Source organism: Diadema antillarum, unplaced genomic scaffold (genome assembly GCF_040938485.1).
Source record: "Diadema antillarum isolate AM-2024a unplaced genomic scaffold, OU_Dant_1.0 seq00000121_RagTag, whole genome shotgun sequence".
Taxonomy (NCBI): domain Eukaryota; kingdom Metazoa; phylum Echinodermata; class Echinoidea; order Diadematoida; family Diadematidae; genus Diadema; species Diadema antillarum.
The window spans coordinates 131,641-152,187 of record NW_027271201.1 but is presented as its reverse complement, the minus strand read 5'-3'; the positions used below and the strand labels follow the sequence as shown (position 1 = coordinate 152,187).

The 20,547-nt window shown below is 37.6% G+C and overlaps 1 protein-coding gene across 1 annotated transcript in view; it reads right to left on the bottom strand.

The window, feature by feature from the left end:
• Positions 1-10,676, bottom strand: part of LOC139727157 (uncharacterized) — an 82,246-nt gene extending 71,570 nt beyond the window's left edge. Inside the window, exon 1 of the mRNA XM_071638132.1 lies at positions 9,849-10,676. Within this exon, the coding sequence (XP_071494233.1) occupies positions 9,849-10,254 (406 nt within the window). The 5' untranslated portion in view covers positions 10,255-10,676. The remainder of the gene's footprint in view (positions 1-9,848) is intronic.
• Positions 10,677-20,547: the final 9,871 nt, after the last annotated feature.

Genomic DNA, 20,547 nt, shown 5'->3' with positions numbered 1-20,547 from the left:
CTTAGATTGCTATGTACCATTCGTCTTCGTATTTTAATCGAGACAGAGATAGATATATTTACAAAGTATGTCATTAACATCATTGAATCATATGTCAAAATATCCTAATACATGACGGGACATGTACAAGTTATACATGATAATCAATGTGTGTTATATATATATCACACCAGGATCTGAGGATCGTTCAGTATATATGTGTACAGGCTAGGTGACGGAAGACGAACGATAATAAGGCGCCTTGTAGAGTGTTGGTTTGTTTATACATGTATGTGTGAATTGTGCGTGCGCGTGTGCATGTGAGAGGATGTGTGTGTGTGTGTGTGTGTGTGTGTGTGTGTGTGTGTGTGTGTGTATGTGTGTGTGTGTATGTGTGTGTGTGTGTGTGTGTCCGTGTGTGCGTTTCCCTGCATGTAGAAGCCACTGAATCTCAGAATTTGAAAACACATCCTCTCTACAACAGCCCAGCCATCTGATGAGTCACTCAACAAGCAAATCGACGACCCGAATACACAAGCACAGAAAGATGTTCTACGATCTCAAGACAGATAAAACATGACTAAACTTTAGCTCGGGGAAGGCCAGTCGTGTGATAAAAGATCCGGCGCAATGATGATGGCCTTCTGGAATGTGTTTATCTTGGCATAAGCACAGACGATCAGATGATCGGCGGGCCCGTAATTCATCAATTCTACCCGTCGCGACGGTCGGCTGGCCTACAATGTATACCTATCCATCCAGTTGATATACAGCCAGTCACGTGGTACAGCGCTAATTATGCTTGTCATCTGATTTCAAAACAAGAAAGAAAGAAAGAAGAAAGAAAGAAATGTGACAATAAAACGGGCTTCCCGAAACACTGTGAAGCCGGAACAAATCGAGCTCTCCATTTCAGAAGAGCATTACATAAATCCGTCTCCTGAGGTGTGAAATTAAGAAACAGGCAAATGAGCCCTTTGAATACCATATCGTGGGTAAACCCTGCATGTACAGAGTCTATGGGGATTTCAGATTCTCGCACGGAAGAGGTTAACAGCAGTGAACAGCGTTCCACATTCCTTCACAGCGCAAACTTGACAATGGAGTGCTATAGGCCGGTATAGACGTGCACTATATACGTGTCCACTATATCGTATGTATTACGGCCGTCGATTATGTAACGTGATGAACTTAGAAACTCTAATTTCCGCCTAGTCTTTTTTCAGCAACTTTTAAGCATCAGGTTTCTGTATGCCAGAACTTTGCCCTCGAAGCTCCCTCACGACCAATCGATCAAAGGCCAACTTTTTCTGTAAATCAATAATTAACCTGGACGCACCTGCAGCTTTTGAAACTCTAAAGGCTCCGCTACCTCCGTTTTGCTCAATACATTCTTCGAATGACTAGAGTAGTATCACATTTGCAACCTCAAAACAACCATGGACACCATCAGAGCTTTCTTGGAGAGGTTGTTTCTCTCATATATCTTTTTTTTTTTTTTTTTTTTTTTGGGGGGGGGGGGAGGAATTGATGGCTTGTACAGTGGAGAAATGGTACCAGTCTCTGCTGAAGGCAGATGGCTGCAAAGAATGATCCTGATTGAAAGCGCTTCGGATGAGCTTTAGCTTTGCGAAAAGCTGATGATAACATATCATACAACTTTTAGGTCGACTAGTCTTATTTGGTTCCTTTTATTTTCTTTTTTGTTTCAGGTAACAGCGTATATTTTTTGAGATCAAAATTATGCACACCATAAAGGTGGGAGATGCTCTCCCCTACCACGGTCATGCGGGAAGTGGGTATCCCCCGGAGTTGGGTAAGGATTATCGTTATAAGAAGATATTAATCAAGCTCTGGTTTATATAATAGCTAAGGTCGCATGTAGAGTTGATCGACAGTGTGGGCTTTTTTTATGATGTTGACACATTAAATGATCTAAAATATTTTCCAATAGTGGAAAAAAAATCTACAAAAACCCCAATAAACTTCAGTATTAATGACAGCACAGTGTAGGTCTTTAAGTTTCAATCAAATATGGCACATGCCTTACGTAAGCGAACAACGAGTTATTCACATACTTTGATAGTATCACACGCGGAAATACTAGCAGGCAGTCAATAACACACTGATGGGTCGATATAAGGTTGAGGTTTATATTTGTCCCTTCACACATTCCGATAAGGCTCGGGTAGACTTATCGAAAGCTACAGGAGTTAATCGTCAACTGATGATAAACATCGCTCGGCGAGATCGGACAGCTAGGCTTGAAGGCAATCAATTTGACCTTCTACATTCCGCCTTGACGAGGATAGTGGAGCGGGGGAAAAAAGGATACGCCGATGTCAATTATGTGGGACTATGACATAATCATAAGAACATCATCATTGCCCCGGTGTCTCTCGGGGCGTGGGGCGATGCATTGTAACCTTCCTATGTAATAACAGCAAGTGATGGGACAATGACGTATAGTTTAAAGGAAAAAACTTCTCGTAAAAATGTATAGCAAAAGTTTAGCTTTGCTCAGAACAGACGCGTACATCAACCTCCCAATGCCCCAATATACCCTACAACGTGTCCAATACGCCGTTGACTCGCAGTGCACGAGAATGTTGACATTATGTCCAGAAAATTAAATCATTGTCAAGATGGACTAAGCATATTAATACTCACATTCTCCCCTAGGACAAGCTATGACACTGATAATGAAACACTGAACTATTTTCTTCGGGAATTATGTACACCTTCCCAAGTCTTCTACATCTTATGCAGACGAATCCGACACTCATGACATAATTTTTATCAGAGAGGTGACACGACATTTGCTCCTGCGACAATATTGCCCCGGTCCCATTTTCTCCAAGGACTTATAGGGTTAGGGTTGTGATACTCGAGTTTTAGGTTTAGTTTGATGTGAGGATTAAGATTAGGGTAAAGATCAAATTTGTGGGTAGAATTTATGTTTGGCTTAGCGTGCAGATATTTCTTTGGAGCAATTGTTGCAGGAGCAAATGTCATGGAACCACGCATGGATAAAAAGGGTCATCCATCAATGAAGAAACATACGTTTACAAAAATGCAAACTTATGACGCAATATTCAAACACTTCTGGAATTATTACATATTATTCACGGATTGACAATTTTACGGACTTAGCCAAGACACTCATATTTGCTTGTTCTTTTTTCATTGGCATGTATATCTGACGTTATAAGTCTAATAAGAGGTAAAGAGCTCATGCCATTTTAAATTCTAAGATGATGTGAAAGATGGCAGGCCTTCATTTTTTTATATTGTCCTGGGTGGAAATCTTTAAACATTACACTAACAGAAGAGGAAAATAGGGGAACATTGCACGTCATGTTTATCTTCATAAGCAATTATATTGATTGCCTGATTATATAAAGAAAATCTTATACTTTTGTGTATTAATTAGCATGTGCAAAATTGTTCCTGTCGGTAACAATATTGTCAATACTGGACCCTCGAATATACGATGGTGTATGAGGTTGACGCCTTGGAACATGATGACTGTGTTTCTAGTCAAGATTATGAATTAATCACAAATGAAGCCAGAGCATTGATTAGCTAACATTGTTGAGTAAATCAGCTATCAGAATATTATTCAAAAAATATACTTTGTGTCAACCATAGACAGAGAATAAAAAGGACAGATCGAATGAAACAGGGAGAAGAGACGGCGGGCGTCTGCTCCAAAACAAGTACTTTAAAAATGTCTTTGAAAGACTGTGTGGGCAGATGTCCTGTCTTTTCGACCTTATTATGTCGTAGCTTCGACTGACAAGCCGCGGCTGGTGCTTACTCCAGAAGTACATTAGAAGACCGAAATGAGTACATTAAGACGGAGTTTAGTGTGCAATAAAACTGGCATATCACGGTCATTAGGAAAGTCGATCGACCTAGAAATCATAGTCATCCTCTTGATCTGACAATATAGCAACAAGCAAGTGTAGAAAGTGTGGTTAGTTATTTTGTACTTTCTTTTATCCTTTTGAAGCTGAAGTGTCTCTGAACATGATTTTAATCATATTGAGTGAACGCACAGCGATATTCATCTAAAAATGAGTACATATTCCTTATCCTGCAGTGAGACATTTATGACAATCGTAGCATGTATCATTTCCATGCATTCTGGAGGAGCTACGTTGAAGTCCTTTGGTACTATGTTTTCTTTATATTTAAAGTACTATTGTGACAAAAAAATTCTGAGAGTTCCACTTAAAGATTGCAGTACATGGATCTTAGCCAAAATCTTAAAATTTCACATCTTTGGAAAAATGACCCGATAGTTCTTAAATGTTAACTGAGTGTATAGCCTAACGTCGCTGCATCTTGGTTTGTTTGTTGCTTTTGTTTGTTTGTTTGGTGGGTTTTTTTTTTTTGGGGGGGGGGAAGAACTTCCACTTGAAAAAAAAAGGTATTCTAATATTAGGTGCAATGCAGCAAACTACTAATTGAGTACAATTTATTTAATGTCATTACACTCGTATTCTCTATCTCTTCCGGCTAATTTACAAATGCCATGCACTTGACCCCTGATATAAATGAAATCCTATTCCCTTCATATATAGGCCTAGGACTTTTAAAGAAACGATCGAAAGTTTCGAACGTATATAATGAAACCCCAAAATGGTTACAGCAGAGTTTATGCTATATCACGCATTAAAATTTGATTAATATACTATGACTGGTGTATCATTAAATTTGTGATAAACATTTTCTTTATCTGGCATACTCACTAATGTTTCTTGCCTGTCACTATCATTTCTGTTTTTTGAATGGCTGATATCCATACTGCTATATAGTTAAAGGCATTATTTACCACTTGCAGATGAAACAAACACCTAGCTTTAATAGTACTTCTAAATAGTTCTAAAATGTGAGCTTAGGATATAGAAACAACCAATGTAAAAATTTGATTCAATATGTTCAATACCAAGTACTGTTGAATATACAAAATGTGAACAATAAATGATAAAAATATTTCTAGGCTAAACCGTCGACAGTTATAATCTATTGACAAAAATGGTGATATCTCCTTATATTTTAGGCTTTATCGTAATCTTTTTTTTATATGGTAGGATGTTATGTGATACAACTGATCTACACATAGGCCCTACGCATCAAATACTCGAACATTCTTAGAATCACTGTTCCCAATGGTAAACTGTACCGTTAAGAGTAATATTGTATGATAATTTCCATCAGTAAATTGTGACTGGAAGTCAAGTAACGCAGTCAGTTTATTAGTTATTGCCGATGTGAACAAATACGGGTGTATACGTATAGTGTGTTCGCGTGTTGAACCCTCTTTTTAACTACTCCACTACAAATAAAGCTGCAGACTTTTTGCATGTTGTGTGTGTGTGTGTGTGTGTGTGTGTGTGTGTGTGTGTGTGAATACAGGGCCACTCTCAATAATACATAGTTAAATCGTTGATTGGCAGGCGTAAATGTGATGAGAAGCTAATAACATAGATATACTGCTCGGCTAAGTCATCTCAAACCCTTTGACGACGAGTAATCAATAAACACGGCGCAAACAGCGTGTAGCCACAATGCAAATGTAATTAAGGAAATTGATTTAAGAACTAATGGGAAAACAAGGACATTTCAAAAATATTATAGAATTTGTTGGTATGGAACTGCCTCGGTACGGATAATTTTCGGTAATTGAGATTACATCAATCTTGAAGACAAGGACACGATCATCTCCCCAGCGGTCCGCACGTTCTGGAGGACAAGAAAATCGATTGGTGTTTTAAGGGAATTCATTAAAAGACAAAGGGACGATTTATCGACGAATTAGTTTTTGTATGAAGATGTAGCCATCTCCGTCAAATCAATCAGCTGACATGGAGAAGGAAGGTGAATGCTCCAAACGTGACGTTTTCCCCACGTACATTAAAGGTCCGGTTTACTCTTTAAAAAAATCGAGTGAAAATATTCACTCTTAAAAGAGTGAATACAAAAAAGAGTGAATTTAGAGTGAAATTGGGGTGAAAATGTTCATTTTCACTCATTTTGGAGAGACCTCAGGGCTCACTCGAAGATTTTGGAGTGATCCCTGAGGTCACTCCAAAACGAGTGAAAATGAACATTTTCACTCAAAATTCACTCCAATTTCACTCTAAATTCACTCTTTTTTGTATTCACTCTTGTTTTTTAGAGAGGTATACCTTTGGGGGCAGTAATTCAAAAATTTTTCAAGATATCACATTTGGTGCAAGTAGGTCTGTTATATCACAAAACACCCTACCATATAAAAATTTCACAATAAAGCTTAGAATATAAGGAGGATATCAGTATTTTTGTCATTAAACCATAACTGTAGACGGTTTAGTCTCTAAACATTTTATTATAACTATTGTCCGCATTTTGTGTATTTCAATATTCTAAACACCGATTATATGGATTCAAATTTTTACAGTGGTTGTTCCTATCCCTAAGTCGCATAGCACTAATGCTGCGTTTTTGTTTCATCTGGAAATATGCCTCTGTAAAGGCACTATTATTTCACTATGGTTGCAGAAACCCAGCTTTAGTGCTTTAAAATAGTTCTAAGATGTGAGTTAGGGATAGAAACCACCAATGTAAAAATATATGTTCAATGTTAAGTATTGTTAATACAAAATGTGAACAATAGTTTTAAGAAACTTGACAGTTTATCGAATAAACTGACTGCAGTTATGTTTTATTGAGAAAGTTAGTGATATCTCCTTATGTTTTTATAGACTTTATTGCAAAATTTCTATATGGTAGGATGCTTTGTGATACAACTGAACTATATGCATCAAATGTGATAACTCGAACATATTCTTTAATCACTGCCCCAGATGGTAAACAGTGGTTTAATATCAAATGGCTTTATATTGGTTGTTGTATTATTCACTGCAAATCGTTATCTTAACGAAAATACATGAACTGATGATTTTGACATAATTGCACGTAAGTCTGTAAATTATGTTTACATAATTATGTATAAGTTTGTATACGTACTACTACATAGTGTGTGTATGTGTGTGAGCACGATCTTCCTTTATTCTCTACTAGAAAATCTGAATCCTTATCCCCTTTAAGGATACACTGAGGATACATATTTCCATTGATTTTGTCGTCTTTGAGTGTATCTTTGTGTTTGTGTGTGTTCCTCTCCATATCGTCTGAGTTCGTTGATTCCGTCATGTTATGATTTTTTTCAAATGAGAAAATATCTCAGAATAAAAAAGAAGCAGTGTGTTAAATTGTATTAAGCGTGCTGTGTACCATAAAAAGGTCTAAATGCTCGTATGAATGTATGTATAGGCAGATAGATAGATAGATAGATAGATGGGTATATATAGATAGATATCAAGTAGTATTGGACCCCAATGAAACGAGCACGCTACGGTGGAATACAAATATGATCATTAACTCCGTCATTATAGCATCGTCAACTTCATTGTACATTGTGTGTTTGGCATTTTGAGATCACTGGCCCAAGAGACTTGAACGTATATAATATATTGTCTGCTTTCTTCCGACAAATTGAGTGGAACATGCACATTGTCTGAAGTATGTGTGAGTGTGTGTGTGTGTGTCTGTGTGTGTGTGTGAGTGTGTGTGTGTGTGTCTGTGTGTGTGTGTGAGTGTGTGTGTGTGTGTGTGTGTGTGTGTGTATGTGTGTGTGTTTGGGGGTGATACGTTTACACTGAACACACTGTACAGACGCAGTTCTGATAACCCTTGGTTCACACCCAGCTACTTCAACAATGGTGTTTCTACTTAAAACACATTAATCATTAATATGGATACTCGAGTAGACGTACGACGTAACCTGTGAAGAGAGACGTGATAACACGGTAAATAAGACGTGACATAAAATCGAAAGGTGATGGTATTACAAGACAACGATGTCTCTGTAGTTAATATTGGAAATTGCACCGCGGTTTAAGACAGCAAGGACCATTACGCGATTGAGTCATGTGAATGAAACCACATGCTGGCGAGATCAATTTACTGAGACATCGACGATAAACAAACTGCCCTAGCTGATCAAGACAAACAAGCTCAATTCAGCTCTGCAAATTCGTGATTACGAAACACTCGCTGTACATATGAAACGGCGCCATCGTTATAAATAAATCGCCGAGAACGTTGCAATGGCGTTATGTATACGGAAGCAAGTTGCTGACTGTTACATTGTACGCTAACATGTACGAATGCGCAATTCATGTGCATTCATGTCTTATTGCGCGCAGAAACAACCACATAAACTTAATCATTTCAGACTTTATATATTTCAGTGCATGCAGGTACAGAAACAATATAGGAGTAATAAAGGACGAGATTGAACTTACTGAAATGTTTGTCAGGATCACTTGATCGTTTTGTGTATGTGAAGGCTGTGTACAAATTGTTTACAATTGTGGTTACATCGTAGTTACACGGTAATGATCATGAAAGAGTCAAGATATCTGTCTCAAAGAAAGGAAAGACATTCAAAGATCAGCGACTCGAAGCTTGAAGATGACGTTACACGATTTTCATCTCTATGAATAATGTGACCACAGGATTGAAATATGAAAAAAAAATGGGAAAAGAGGAATGAAACAAAATACAAAAACCTTCTTGGCAGGTGTGTATTACTAGTATGTAAGGTACTTGGGATAGTCAGTTCTATTTGTTACTCAAAGAATGCGGAAGCTTCCGTGAATATACTTTGAAAACTTTCGAAGATTTTGAGAATGGACTCTGGGAGTACGATACCTCGCTGAATGGTATGACCGATAGTGTCAGATTAAATCTAAAGAAGGAATAAACATGATAAATGCTTCGTAGTTTTTTTTTTCCAATTTCGTTTGTTGTTGTTGTCGTCGTCGTCGTTGTTGTTGTTGTTGTGACCTATATTGATGGCTCGTCAATCACGAAGTAAGTTAAAGTCTCCGAACATTGCTGATTCTACTAACTTTTCAATAATCCAGACTGTCAGCTTTCAGGTCATGATGAACAAATGATTTAATGAAGTTTATCGTTACAAAAAAAGAATATTCATGGAACTACTAAGGCATCTGGCTATTTCAGGAGAGAGAGAGAAAAAAAAAATATCGCGTTTCAAATCGTCAACTTGGAAGGTTATGCGGTCAAGCGTGTAGAAGAGGATTAGACGTAATTATTACAAACGAATTTCGGTTGGTATATAAAAAATCTCAGCGGCATGCTGAGGGGGAAAAAACGAGTTTCAAATTCCAGTGGCGGATCCAGGGAAATCCCCTCCTTTATTTATTTATTTTATTTTATTTCTTTTTTGGTCGTCAGCAGATGAAACCCGGAAGTGGCACATGAAATTTAAGCCACCCCCCCCCCCGGTCCTCCCCCTCCCTTTACGAATTCCTGGATCCGCCCCTGGATTCCAAGATTTTCTTTAGAGACTTAAGCTCTTAAACTCAGTAGTGACGTCATGGCAAACTACTTACTCAGTAGTTAAGTCATACGTCATTGTTTGAAAGACAGCAAAATTAATTTCACAATATTTCATCGATCAATTCAACTCATTTTGTAGTTTCCTCACCCTCACTCATGTCTGCGATTTCATCATGATAATGTGACAACGGGCAGATCTGCTATCAACATCAAGGTAACTGTCTGTGACGATTTCCCGCTCTTAAAGAACACTCTAAAACTCTGGGATTTAACTTCTTGGCATGCAAATCAGGACTGGGTGCAATGTTCTATAACCCATCATGTAGACTAGTGTCTTGAGATAATCAATGAAATCATGTCGACTTTGAGCAATTGATTAAAAAGAAGTTAGAAAGTCGCTTATAGTAGAATGGTAACTACAAGAAAAAATGCAATGATAGAAACGTTACCTTCATGATATTCAAGGATGTGGTCTGGATCACATATCCATGATATATTCCTAGTACTATCTCCAACCCATTGCACAACGTTGGTCCAACCACAGCCGTCGGGGTTACTACGAGGGCTAGGGTACCGCCACGAGACCCAGCCAGGTGAAAGCGGGGCACCACGGACTATCGGTACTGGACCGAGCACGAGAACCAGGAACGAGGACAGGTAAAGGAGGACTCCAATGGCTTGCGATGCAGGTGTCTTGATCAGTCGTAACCCCGAGCCGAGTTTGCGAAGTGTAGGGAGGAGCGCAGGCAGTGGCATAATAGCGCCACGGTGGGAAATCGCGAGTGGGACACACGGCGAAATTGTCGCCGGTGCTTCGGTGCTTGATCCCGCCACCCCGCTCCTGTGACATACCATAAACACGTGTGGCTTTCCACAGAATGCTGTCTGTCTTTCTTGTTGCCAACAGCCTGCAGACAGACGGAACTCACATCTTTAACGCACAAGAAACAGACGTAAGATTCCACCACGTTATCACCATATGTGTCACCAAAACAGCAGAAGGAGCACTTGTCACATGGACAGCAACTCCAAGAGAAGAGAATTCCCACAGTCGCCGACGGCACAGAGCTACATTATCACCCCAGCAGCGGAGTTTTCGCGCGGGCGGGGAGAGCTAGCTCGGAGCACATAATAATGGCACCGACCGTCTGCTTAAATCACTGTATGCATTTCCTTGTGTAAACAAACCCGACTTTTGAGTGCGAAGTACGACCACACATTTTAGATATCTAATATAGGAAGAACCGATCATACTTTGTTGATGAACGCAGGCGAGTTGATTCTTTCGCGGCTCAAAGCAGCAAAGATTGTGCATAAGCCCAAAGCTAATTGAAAGTAAAAGTCGCTCGTGTGGGCCGCGTGCAACCGAAACCTAGATTTCCGATGGCTAGAGGGCGGTAGCATTGTATCGTAACGCAGTTTTCGGTAAAGGACAAGTTCACCTTCATAAACATAAGGATTGAGAGAAAGTAGCAATATTAGTAGAACACATCATTGAAAGTTTGAGGAAAATCAGACAATCCGTTCAAAAGTTATGAATTTTTGAAGTTTTTGTGCAGTAACCGCTGGATGAGAAGACTACTGCAGTGTATGAATAACTTAGATGTCACATGCGTACAACAATATAAGGAAAATATAAAGAGAATTTCACAAAATTCCATCTTTTGAAAAAAAGTATACATTCCCCTGACTCGTTACCGACAAATGTTATGGGTAATATTATTCCCCCTGCCTTTAGAAAGAGGCAAGTCAAGTGCTCTTTTATTATGCGAAAAAAGTGAAAATTTGTTGAATTTTCTTTTACATTTTCTTTATACTGTTGTACGCATATGACTCACAAGCTGTAGTAGTCTCCTCATCCAGCGGTTCCAACACAAAAAATTTAGAAATTCATAACTTTTGCATCGATTGTCCAATTTTCCTCAAACTTTCACTGAAGTGTTTTACTAATATTGTTGCATTCTCTCAATCCTTATGTTTATGAAGGTGAACTTGTCCTTTAACGCTTTGCCTTGTGTGGCTTAGATGAGTAATCATAATTATTTGATATGAGAATTCATATGACATAGGAATTGCCGCGTGACATAAAATGAGCCAGATTTTCATTGCAGTGACTGCAGCAATAGTAATCTATGTTGTCCAGCCCTTGAAGTTCGGCCTCGACCGAAATGGCTTCTTCTCTTTCAGACGACACGATTGGAAAGCTTTCAATCTTTGTTGCAGTTAGACTACTTTACTCATTGCTATTATTGAATGCTCGAATGCTGTATTTCTTAGTATGTTCGCTTTCCCCGACGTGGAATTCATGAAAATGGTTTTACCATGATGGACATTAATGCATGGGCAGTCCCATAGGTAATTTCAAACACATCTACATTGCTCTCTTGAAACGCTTGAACCGTATAGGGGTGATCAGTCCAGTATCAACATGAAAAATTGCAGCAATTTCAAGGGGAAAACCTATCACAGATGACGGCTAACTTTTACTGAATCATATCGCAAATAATCGAAATTTACAGAAAAAAAAAGCTCAACCCATCGGAGCTAATCTAACTGAACAAGATATAAAGTAATGAAGTAAAATAAAGTTATTAAATTAAAAAAGTAAGGGACATGTAAAGTAAAATAAAGTAAAGCTGACATGCTACCATAACTTAGTACCGGATATGAACTTGTCACCTCCAGAATAAAGCATTTCCAAATCGGTCTTTCCATCAATACAGCTTTCACCTCAAGACCAAAATGAAAACATGAATACCAGCATCGGATAAGACCAGTTGGTGATGATAAATAAAGGAAGCACGCCAAAACATAAGCAAAATGGACCGTTTCAGCGATGTATTCAGATGTATTCAAATTCTACGCATACTTTATTCACAAAAGTTGCTTAACGACCACAAAGCTTGACGGAGGCTTGCACTTCCTAGCAACAACTACTCGTGAGAAAATGTACCCGAGGAACTTATAGAGGGGAAACAGGTGAATAAAATGGTTAGTTACGAGACTATAGGAACAAAAAGCTCCATGAATTGCAGTACAGTGCAGAAACTGCTTATTGGAGCTGTAATTGCATTCCAGTGCACGGGTTAGGCCTAAATGACCCTATCATCGCCACTAACGAGGGTGGTAACTCCATTCTGCTATGAAGAGACTGAGGAACCAATTAAAGGGTTCAAGTGTACAGGCAGGGAAGGCCAGACGCAGCTTCCATTCACCTTATAATTCGTTGGATTTACTGGCATGCCCTCCGATGTTGTGCTGACATTGTCAATCCATAGTATAATATAGAAACCGATGTGCCTCATTCATACAAGGTAGTGACAGGGTTGTCCCCGATCTGACCTCAAAAGAATAGGAACCACAGATTGCTTTGTGATTAGTACTTTGAATGGTTGCGAGGAGAAAAAAAAGGTATAGAAAGCTTTTCAACCTGAATTCTGCTCTCAAAGGGATATAGCTACCATTCCCATTTTCAAGTTGGCGTTAAAACCTGGAGTCAAAACAATTAAACAAAATTATTTAAAAAAAGAACAAAGCGACGGAAATTCATCGTGTTCACACTGATATTTGACGTAACCTTGATTATTGGCCACATACGAGGGAGTGACGTCATTGTTTGATAAACTCCCATGGACCTTCATACAAAATTTCGCTACGTTTTCCCCCTTGTTCAACATGAAAGCATAATAGTATAGAGGATAAACTTGTATTTTTTCCATTTCACTTTTAATCATTTTACTCTTTACTTTAGCAAACTCAAGTGGAAGTTGGAACTACAATCACTACTTAAACACGTCAAGATTATACTATCACAGACACTGTATCACAGGTATACCATAAATTGGTATCGGAGTCCCCTATAGATGTGCTGCATGAACACGTGCCGTAAGACAAGTATTGGCATAAAGACCTTAATGCAGTCATTCCATGAAAACTGCATAGGAAGCATGCAGGGTGAAGTTAAAGTTCGTGCAAAAAGCAGTTAGCAACACTCACACCACATCAGTACATACAAGTTATCCAGACAAAGAGAAACCAAACAATAGCAACTCATTATTGCGCATGCGAATAGGGACAAACGCCTTACAAATTAAATGATCATTGTTATTACCCATCCTTACCATCGCTTCGTTTCATTTTGATTGCAAGACCTCTTTCCTTTTAGCACACATGCATGACATTTCTTTGAATGAATTAGTTCTTCGGGGAAATGTCAATCATGAGAAGAATTCGTTTTCAAGGAAAAGAGTGGAATTTTTACGACATAAAGAGGAACGAACCCTGGTAAACAAAGTGAGCGATGTCGGAAAATGAATTGAAAGACATGAACACGTTAATGTAAGTGACCTTAAGCTATGAGATTATTGTCTTTTCCAACAAAAGTACTTCTGATATGAACAATGAAAACAAAATCCTATTCTTTAAATGATCTTAAATAGCACATTTTATTTTGTTTGAATAATCCCAAAGAGCACATTCAATTTTGTTATCAGAGAACGTTGGTAAACAAAAGTGTAATTAGTCCTACTAATTGTTACAAATTGTGAAGAATTTCCCGTACTTATGCCGGCACAATAGTTGTGTGTTTTCAATTCAAAAGAAAAACATGCGAACAGTGTATACTATATTTACTGAGCACATTTCCAAGGGCCAATCGACGAGTGTTCAGCTGGCGGCTCCGTCTCGCCGAGGTGAATCGAATTATTAACGGCGCCCCCATTTGCTTACTGCAAGTTAGTAATGCGGCCGTGTTTATAGGGAACAGGGGAAAAGGGCCTCTGCCTTTAACCGGAGGGCCATACCCCAAAAAGTCGCTTACTTAACGAGTGAGTTGCACTCTCTCTACAAACTAAGTAGACCATGCTTATTTTCAAGTTTTTGTTGTAACAAACAACATTCCACTGGTCTACCTCAAAAAATTTGTTGCGAAAGCCTCCAAATCCAAGATGGCGTCCAAGATGGCCGCCATATTTACTGAATTTGTTATTTGAAAGATAGAATTTGATTGAAACATCAGACTTCAACAAATTTGATGTCATATGAAAAAGAATAACATTTTCTACAAGTTGATACCATTTTTGTGGGTTATTGTGATAATTGGATTGAGATTTTTAGGAAAAAACACTCATTTTTTGATATTTTTCTGAAAAAAGGAAAATCATGAAAATGCTTGATTCAGCATAAATCACAGAAAAACTAAAAGATTATCTTGAAACGTTTCAAGAATTTTGTTTGACATATAATTAATATTTGGAGAAAATTAGGGGTCAGTACCATTTTCGGTTCAGGAGTTATAACGTCTCAAACTTGAAAACTCACTATGTATAAATGGCCACTTTAGTTGTGACAAGACCATGTTGGTCGTAAAAAAAGCTTGCGCGCGCCAAGACTACTACACGCACCACTGGCACTGGCGCTTGTAGCAGTGCCAGTGGTGCGTGTAGTAGTCTTGGCAAACGCAGATTTTTTCTTTGACAAACAAGGGTTTGTGCCTGAAACTAACTCTTCATACCAAGTGGTAGCTCAGGTGACGCTGATTGCTATTATTTCAAAGTAGATTGTTCTGAAGCAGATGAGATGAAGCAAAACATATCTTTCAAATAGAGGTTGAAGCTCGAAACACTAACCTTGCTATAGAAAGTTTAAAACAAAACTTGGATCAATCACTCAAAAACTTCAAGATTGCAGGCCATCAAAGCTGACATAGTGTATTGCGAATAAAGTAAACGTATCATTTCGATTTTGATACAATTTTGTCTGTTTTGCTGTCTATTTATACGGTTTTTATATATTCTGAACATTTTAATGGTATTTCAAACCATCTTAGGTTTTTATGGAGACATTTTTCAGAATGCACCATGAATATTTCTCTAAAAAGTAAAAAAATAAATAAAATTAAGAATGTTTATGAAAACCATGCAGAAATTAACATCTTTCCCATGATATAATCAATATTTGGAGAAAATTAGGGGTCAGTATTGTATTTGGTTCAGGAGTTATAATGTCTAAAACTTGAAATCCAATTTAACATAATATATATTTGCACGCATCTGTTCCCAAAGACGTCACAGAGGGTCAAATCCAAGATCGTCCTTACTTTTCGAGTTCCACTCTCTCTATAAACAAGACCATACATAATAATAAGTATACTAAGCAATGTTCCGTAAGGACACCTCAGTAGATTTGTTGCAAAAACCTCCAAAGTACAGATGCGGTCCAATAGGGCCGCCATTTTTATTGAATTTAACATTTCAAACATGAAATTTGATAGAGACATTGGATTGCAACAAATTTGATGTCATATGAAGGAGAGCAAAACTTCCTAAAAGTTGATACCACTTTAGCTGTGTATTGTGATAGATTGGGGGGGGGGGGGGGGGAGTTGTTGTTTGCTTCTCTTTTTTTTTTGGGGGGGGGAATACATATTTTTAAATTGTTTTGAAAAAAGGAAGAATGTAAAAATGCATGATTTAATATTTATCAAAGAAGAACTGAAGAATTGTTTTGAAACCTGCGATTGAGATCGAGATTTACTGAGATTGAGACATAATTCATATTTCTGGAATTATAGGCAATATCATACACTGTTGACAAGTTAACATCTAAAACTTGAAAAAATTATGTTTATGCATTATAAATTTTGCATACAATGTGTTTACATGGTCACATGTAATATTGTTATGGTCTAGTGACTTGAAAGTACCTGCAAACTAACTTTTCATGCCAAGTGGTAGGTGACGCTGGTCGCCATTACTGTAGCATTTCATCATAGTAGATTGTTCTGAGGCAGATAAGATTGAACAGAAAGTATTTTCCAAAAAGAGATAGGAGCTTGGAATTTGGCACAAATTTTGCCAATGTGTAATATTTAGCGATAAAAATAGTATCCACACAAAATTCAAGACGGCGGTAATTAATCGAGGTTGTCGTTCAAGGCATTATTTACCATTAGTGCGCGTAAAACAAAAACCCAGCTTTACTTAATTCCTCAAACTAGTTCTAAACTGTGAGTTAGGGATAGAACAACTAATGCACAAACTTAAATCAGTATAATCAATGCTAAATATTGTTAGATATACTAAATAGATCTGATAAGAATGTCTTTTTATATACTAGATTGTTAACAGTTATCATGGTTATGGTTTCTTGAAAAGAAATGGTGTTATCTCCGTATGTTTTAGGCTTTATTATTTTTTTTTACATGGTAGAATGTTTTGTGATACAACTAACCTGCACATATAAATCGAATGTGATATCTCTCCCAATGGTAAACAATACCTTTAGTGTGTTGCGTGAAAGTTAAATCTCAACTTATAACTTATAATTTGATATATTTTGTTCAATCTTCTTATATTGCTGTCTATTACATGTTTCTATACATCCGAACGATATTGTACTAGTGTAAACCATATTGAGGGTCTTTTTTTTTTGAAGGGGGGGGGGGGGTGAGCTCATTCCAGTGTTTGGGTAAGGCCCAATCTTTGATAAAAAAGAAATGCTTCTGTATCCAAGATATGCTTTTTTACTTGTATGTTACTCTGCTGTTGTAGAAACGTGAATGATGATGGTGTGTATGTGTAATAATGTCTGATCCGCAGATGTCCTTGAAAGCCCTTCTGATCCGAACCCCCCCCCCCCCCCCAAAAAAAAAAAAAAAATCCGACATGGCGGCAAATTTCTCAACTTTGCTCTTAAATGTGTTGTGCGAAATTACTTTTTCAGTATTTTGTTCGAATAAAATTGTCCAAATTGATTATTCGTGCTGTATATTAACATTTACAAATAAGCATGCTGAAACTGTATTTACTGTTATCAGATTTTTCTTACATTGTTTTTAGGCTGATTTCTTGTGGGTTATAGTGTCACAATTGATCTGAACTTATGCCATTGGTAGATGCTTTCCCATAATATAGATATCAGGATCACTCGAGAGTGAAAATGTTCATTTTCATTCATTTTAGAGTGACCTCGGGGATCACTCGAAGTGTGACGAGTGATCCCTAAGGCAGGGCTCGACACTAACGGTGGTCCGGTGGCCCAGGGCCACCAAAAACGCACGTCGGGCCACCAAAATGTCAGAAATGAAGAATTTGGTGGCCTGATCGGGCCACCGAAAAAGGTCGGATATTTGCCTTTGGGCCACCAAAAATAAAAGTTAGTGTGGGGCCCTGCCTAAAGTCACTCTAAAATGAGTGAAAATGAACATTTTCACTCAAAAGTCACTCCAATTTCACTCTAAATTCACCGTTTTCTGTTATTCACTCCTCACATCAAAAGTAAAAACTTCCACTCGATTTGTTTTAAAAATGTGTCCATAAAAACCTAAGACGGTTTAAGATAGCGCAACAGACAAAATTGTATCAAAATTGAAATAATACATTTGATTTGGCGCAATAATGCACTATGTCAACTTTGATGGCTGTCATCTTGATTTTTTTTTTTTGAGCGGTTGATCTAAATTCTGTCTTAAACTATTTATAACAAGATTGGTGCCAAGTTTCAAGCTACTACCTCTATTTGACACCCGTAGTTTTTTTTTTTTTGGCTTCATCTCATCTGCTTCAGAACAATCTACTTTGAAATAATAGCGATCAGTATCACCTGAGCTACCACTTGGTATGAAAATTTAGTTTGCAGGTACAAACCTTTGTTTGTCAAAGAAAAAGTCTGCATTTGCCAAGACTACTACACGCACCACTGGCACTGCTACAATCGCCAGTGCAAGTGGTGCGTGTAGTAGTCTTGGCGCGCGCAAGCTTTTTTATGACCAACATGGTCTTGGTCACAACTAAAGTGGCCATTTTTACGTAGTGAGTTTTCAAGTTTGAGACATTATAACTCCCGAACCGAAAATGGTACTGACCCCTAATTTTCGCCAAATATTAATTATATGTCAAAAAAAATTCTTGAAACGTTTCAAGATAATACTTCAGTCTTTCTGTGATTTATGCTGAATCAAGCATTTTCATGATTTTCCTTTTTTCAGAAAAATATCAAAAAATGAGTGTTTTTTTCTTAAAATCTCAATCCAATTATCACAATAACCCATAAAAATGGTATCAACTTGTAGAAAATTTTATTCTCTTTCATATGACATCACATTTGTTGAAATCTGATGTTTCTATCGAATTCTATGATTTAAATAACAAATTCAGTAAATATGGCGGCCATCTTGGACGCCATCTTGGATTTGGAGGCTTTCGCAACAAATTTTTTGAGGTAGACCAGTGGAATGTTGTTTGTTACAATAAACACTTGAAAATAAACATGGTCTACTTAGTTTGTAGAGAGAGTGCAACTCGACCTCTGTTTTTAGCTTTTGGCCCCCCGGTTATTACTATGCGATAACAATAAACATCGAGAAGATTGGCTTCGCCAAAGATAACACCATTTTGTAAAATCAAGAGGAATAAAATTGCTTAAACGATAAGTAATAGCCACTAATATCTTTACAACGAAAGTTAAGTGAATTACGAGAATTGCCTAGATTAAAATTTCTATCGCGAAAAGCTGATAATCTTTTTAAAAAATGAATTTGTATTTTATACTTGGGTCCCGTTACCAAAACACGGCTTAGAATGTCCTGCTTGCTTGGCGATGCTCGAACATCACACCACACCACTATAAACCTCAAAAAAAGGATGGTGCCGACGTTCGCGAATTTCGCTGCTTTGGATCTTAGAAAGGCACACAAATTGCATACAGGTAATATAGATACTGATTCAATTCTTAATTACTCAATAAGTTATCGACATACGTATAAAATGTATTATGTGTATAATCTATGCATGGGGAGGAGGAATATTGTTTTGTCGAACAATTTATTCTAAATAGGCCTTATTGAATAAATTGTTTAGACGACAATTTCCTTTCCTCTTTCGAGATATAATGTCGATGACCCTTTACTCTATAAAGACTTCCAGTAAAAGCTACGAACAATCAAACACTTGTATTGTCCCATTTATGGTAATCAAGATGATCGATTTTAATTACAAAATCTTTATCAATGATTCTGAGTGTACCTTTATATAAAGTTGGTCATATTTAATTTCATGTTATGTTTTTCACACAGGCTTGTGCAACATGTGCAAGTTGTTTCACTGGTACTAAGAGTATAGTATTACTGTATTTGATCGAAATTGTGCCTTTTTTTGTATAATGAAAGGGGGGGGGGGTGAGATTACTCAAAAACTTTTTAAACAGTGGTTTTTCTGTACCCCGCACCCGATGTTTCTTCGAAATGCACATCATACTCTCGAGTATAGCAATCCGGCGTTCAATTATATTTACGTGTTGAGGGCAGCTCAAGGTTGTTAATCAGAAGTTATACATGCAAGTAAACATGTTAAGAGTATGATGATTATACGCTCAGTAATAACGGGCAAGGTTCTCGCTATGATATTTACTTTAGTCTCGCTTATCAGAGTCATGGAATATTGCGCCATTGCGATCGTAGTCAGGAATGACTTCCCTGGCGAACACGGGCAAGTGGCTGGCTCTGCAGTGTGGTTACTTCGTATAGCATACTGGTAAATGCACTTATCCTTCACATATTCTACGTAGGTTCGATTCCTACTGCGACCCGTCACTACACGCGCTATCCAGCCTTTTGCGTTTTTTATTCCTTGAAAGCATTTGCAAAATATTGAAATTCTCCCATACGGCCGTATACGTCTGTCATCTTGCTATTCTTTTCCACTACTAATGTTACCATAAAATGTTACATTCTTTCTTTTAATTCTTTGTAGTTTTCATTGAGGATGGGGGATAAATATGTACCATTAATTTTGCGTTTATGTTTGAATGATATATATACTATTCATATTATAGTTTTCAGCATTTAGTGTACCGGACCCCATGGAAGAACAGATTCATTATATGAAAATGACTATTTGACAGGGCAATCCATCCATTATGTAATCTTTTATTTGATTCGTGTGTGATCTATAATATATTGTTTTGTGTATTTCCTTAATCTGAAATGGAAAAGAGATAAACCAAAATAGAAACAAACAAGCAAACAATAATTATCTCCCCTCCTGAAAAAAAAAAAAAACATCAACTTCAAGAGCCGAGAAGGAAAGAGCAGCGGACGTGAGTGACAGGGGGCAGATGGGGATAGGAGGGCCACTGTTTTTGGAAGTGGTA